We start from the raw sequence: 4345 nt of genomic DNA, 5'->3' as shown, positions 1-4345 counted from the left end.
TTTTTTTTGTCGATAACATAGCTTCTTACACTATGAGGAGGGGAGGGCCTGAAGAGGCTTTGGGGTAATCTGGAGGGGACTGAACCACCACCGGACCAGACGGGTGCAATACGCACCCGCCTGGATTTTTCAAACAAGGCCATGTTTAATTGTGGCAAATTGGTGGGAGACAAGGGTTCACCAAACTTTAATGCATTGGTGGTGGCTACTAGCCCAAAGGCTGGTGGTTGAATCGAATTGGACTCAAAATTTAAATTTAAGGACCACATTGGCCAAAACTAAAATTTAAGGACTAATCAGCTTTAGCAAAAATGTTCAAGGATAAAATTAACCAATTTACCCTTCTTTTCCCTCTTGATTAAGAACTTGGATATCAATTTGGAAATATTTCACTTTGCAGCGGCAATTATATTGCTCCTATTAACATGGAACTATGGTTAACCATTGTCACCTAGATCACAATCACAGTCACGGTCTCAGTTGTTCCAATTCATCATGGCATATCAGTTGCATGGAACTGACAAAACATCTATTAAATCCATAACCAGACATTCTGGGTTATCGTTATGAGACATATGGACGATAGCATGATCCAAGGACCTGCAATGTTTGATCATGCAGGATTTGCAACCGTGTGTTCAGTGCTCCTAAATGCTTTGTTCCACTTGAAGGAGGACGTCGTACATGTCTAGGATGACTTGCAAAGATTGAGAATTTAGTCACAGTATATCATTCGGTTATTTAGTTCACGTGGAAATTTTGTGCTGCACCGACAACTATTTTAGAAGGGATCCAATGCCAATGCCTACTAAAGGACTCCCAATCCAAATAACCCGCAAGATAGGATTCCACCCTGGACAAAGTTATAGCAGTATTAAAGAGCACAAACAGGCATATCTAGTATGCTACTGGTTTTGATGGATGCATTATATTTTCCATTAAGCAGATTTTAGTAGCGGAATCAAACAAGCTAACACAATTACCCCATACAAGATACAGAGGACAACAATTAAGATGAGCTCTTGAACAGGATTCTCAAGATTAGCAATTGATATCATAGTTGTAACAGGGCAAGAGAGTCCCACCTTGCATGATGAAAATCAAAACTCCCTCAGTTTTCAAAATGCCCGCTTTTTCTTCATAATGAAGTAAAAGGAGGGGAGTAGGGTGTAGACAATGGAATTTTAATTAATTAAAAATTATCATTAATTTATAAATTATTTTTGTGTCTTTATTTTATCTAATAGAATATTGTGATATGTCATGCATATCTGGAGGTTTTGTTATTAGATAGCCATTTATGTTTCTTCACGTGGCTTGTTAGGCTGTTTTGACCAATTAAATATGTTGGAGTGTCTCTACCAATCAAATCATGCCATGTCATGTTTGTGACTTGGCAAATTAAGAATAAATATCTAAATTTTTGTTAAAAGGACAACATTTAAAGTTATTTAATGCTTATATATGTCTTATATTCAATGAATTGTGTCGTGTTATGTATTTCTACAACCTAGCCAATCACAATCAAGGATGCATATGTTAAGTATTACCTCTTTATTAATAAATAAAAATGAGAGAGATAACATTTAAGGTGGTGTAGCCCTTATATGCTTGCATGTTTTCAAGATAGAATTTCTTTTTTTATTTTTTTTGAAAGATAAGTAAGATGATGTACATGTCTTCAAACTTCTGCCCTTTTATACCTATACCTATGCCCAAATATAGGATTTTCTCTAAAGAACATACACGTATCCCATCTTTAAGTTCCAACGCAACAGAGTCTTCAAGTTTTCTTCGAATCTTATTGCATTTTTTTTTATCATATCAAGGCTTGAAATAGGAAACGGTTTCTACTTAATTTAACCATTCTCACGAAAGGCTTTCTACTTAATCTGAACCATTCTTTTCGAAAAATCTTGAACACTCAAAAAACCCAAAATTGATCAGGCAAAAATACTGTAGAACTTAAGTTGAATAACATATGATACAATTTCCTGATTAAATAAATTTCAATGCAATGTGAAAATTGGGATTAGGACGGCAAAAGAGTTTAGTCGAATCGAATTTTAATTTAAACGAGTTGAATTTCAATTTAATTTTATCAAATTTGAATTCGAACTCGACGAGTTTTTAATGTAAAACTTAAACTCGAGTTTGACCCCAAATTCAACCCGAGTCGAGTTTGAGTTTAAAAAAATAAAAACTTTATTTTTAAAAATGAATAAAACAGTAATTTTTCTTAATAAATAATAAAATATTAGAGATGTATATAATTTTTTATTAAAACAAAAAAATAAAAAATATAAATATAATCGAAGTAAATTACAAACTAACGATTAAGTCGAGTTTCGAGTAGCTCGAGTCAAACAGCTCGTGATAAGAATGACTCCACTCATATGCAGCCTTGGTGGGACATTTCATATTCATATTACATGTGAATTTACGCCTTTGGAGAGCCGACCCATCACATGCCGCGATATGAGTTGCCTAATATTGTTTGGCAAAGGATTTGCTATGTTTTAACTTTGTGGGGTCTCAAAGTCCAATCCATCACATGCCGTGATAGTGAGTGGATTATAAGTACTCCGACGAAGGTGCTTCGTATGTGGTCACTTGACCGGATGCTCCCCTGGCTTGCTCGCTCCCTCCCAAATTTCTGTGTAAACATCCAGAAAATAATTCATCAAACCCTTCCGTATGGCAGGATCCAACTGTTTGACAAGGTCCTATTTAACACTGACACTGGCTTTGCTTATTATCGATGCCCAAAAAATCAGTGGTCAATACGAGTTCTTCCGGCTAGTTTCATTCTGGGGTCCATCACGTTGTAGCCTAAACCCATGCAAGCGAACACCGCCAGTACCCAAGTTTACGTTGCATGGGCTCTGGCCAGATAATTACACGCAACCTTTGTATAATTGTGGCGGCACCCGTTACATACCACTAAAGGTTAAAGACTTCATACTAGTAATTTATATAATTATAGTACATTTGACATGCACGCTATAGTTTATTCAATTATGCCATCTGTCTCTTTTTGCATATCTTCAATTCCCATAAATTGTTTAATTTATATAATACATAAATTTCCCCAGTATTTCTTCACTATTACAATCACTCTACCAACAATTACTTTCTGCATATCATCACTTCTAGTAAAGCTTCTATTAAAGTGTTTTATATGACAAAAGTTTTCCTTTTTGGACATGATTATAAAAATTTTAAATTGTTCTACTTAACAAATATAAATTTACAATATTAACCCCTAAAAAAATTATTATATACTAGCTAAAAAAAGATAGAACCATACTATTTTCATTCGCTTAATGGAATTAATTTTTTTAATATGTAAGTGGGTTTTTGTAGGATCAGCGAAGCATAAATGCACGGGATAATTATTGGTATGACTATTTCTTGTCAAAACCCCCATCTGCAAAAGGTAATTGGCGCATTGAGCAGAACTTTTGGGCCATGGAATGGAATCGTCATGGCACATGTTCGGAGAATGTTTTCAACCAACAAAACTACTTTAATCTAGCAAAGACGCTGATGTTTACCTATGATCTTACGTATATATTCTTTAACGCACGATCTCCAATCCAATTGCCGTGGCCTAGAGTTCGGGACGTCATGTTGGCCATCTCCAAGTTTACTCAAGCTAGGCCAGAGTTGCGGTGCCGCTATTATAACAACAACAAGATATTGATGGAGGTGGTCCTTTGCTATGATGTTCTAGGAAAACGAGTGATCAATTGTACTCGTCCAGGTAATGTATTTTGTGGAAGAAGGTCAAGTAGAATCTATCTACCAACGAACTTTTAATTATTATTATTGTTAAGCGGAATTACTTGGAAGGATATGGTTCAGAGTAGAAGCATGCGACATTTTCTATTTCTTACTTCTTCTTCTTCTTTTTAATAAATTTGGTGTTTACGCTAGCTTGTTCTTTGTTCTGTTGTTACTGAAGAGAAATGCTAGATGATGGTAGTGAATTTTTATCATCCTCGTTTCGTGCTATTTTTCCACGAGAGCTTCCCTACAGTATCTTCACTCAACAACAACAGTATCAAAGTCGTTGGAAAAACGGAATTGGTGCAAGCAAATAGATATCAGAGTAAATCACAATTCAGAAAAAATTCTCTCTTCCCAACTATTAATTAAAATGAGATCAATCAAATTCACCAGGCAACAAACAATAATATCAATAATAATAATAAATAAGAAAAGTAAACAAAGTACAGGACACGAAGATTATAACTTGGAAATTCCAAATTTAAAAAAAGGGGAATCCGAAGCACCCAAATGACAACACCATCAACAGTATCAATCAGGTGAATCGATTACA

General features: G+C 35.0%; 1 protein-coding gene across 1 annotated transcript; it reads left to right on the top strand.

The window, feature by feature from the left end:
* Positions 1 to 2609: 2609 nt before the first annotated feature.
* On the top strand, positions 2610 to 4001 carry LOC113722288 (ribonuclease S-2). Its single transcript, XM_027245695.1, has 2 exons — positions 2610 to 2949; positions 3367 to 4001. The coding sequence occupies exons 1-2, from the start codon at positions 2698 to 2700 to the stop codon at positions 3820 to 3822; spliced, it is 708 nt and encodes a 235-aa protein (XP_027101496.1). The 5' UTR covers positions 2610 to 2697; the 3' UTR covers positions 3823 to 4001.
* Positions 4002 to 4345: the final 344 nt, after the last annotated feature.

The sequence above is a fragment of the Coffea arabica genome, chromosome 2c (genome assembly GCF_036785885.1).
Source record: "Coffea arabica cultivar ET-39 chromosome 2c, Coffea Arabica ET-39 HiFi, whole genome shotgun sequence".
Classification (NCBI taxonomy): Eukaryota; Viridiplantae; Streptophyta; class Magnoliopsida; order Gentianales; family Rubiaceae; genus Coffea; species Coffea arabica.
This window is presented reverse-complemented; position numbering and strand designations above follow the sequence as displayed.

Bases quoted from the DNA above. Each gene is read 5' to 3' on its own strand.
- LOC113722288 (XM_027245695.1), top strand. From the start codon at position 2,698: ATGGCAGGATCCAACTGTTTGACAAGGTCCTATTTAACACTGACACTG. The intron at 2,950-3,366 runs GTTAAAGACTTC...GGGTTTTTGTAG, and splicing joins CCCGTTACATACCACTAAAG to GATCAGCGAAGCATAAATGC.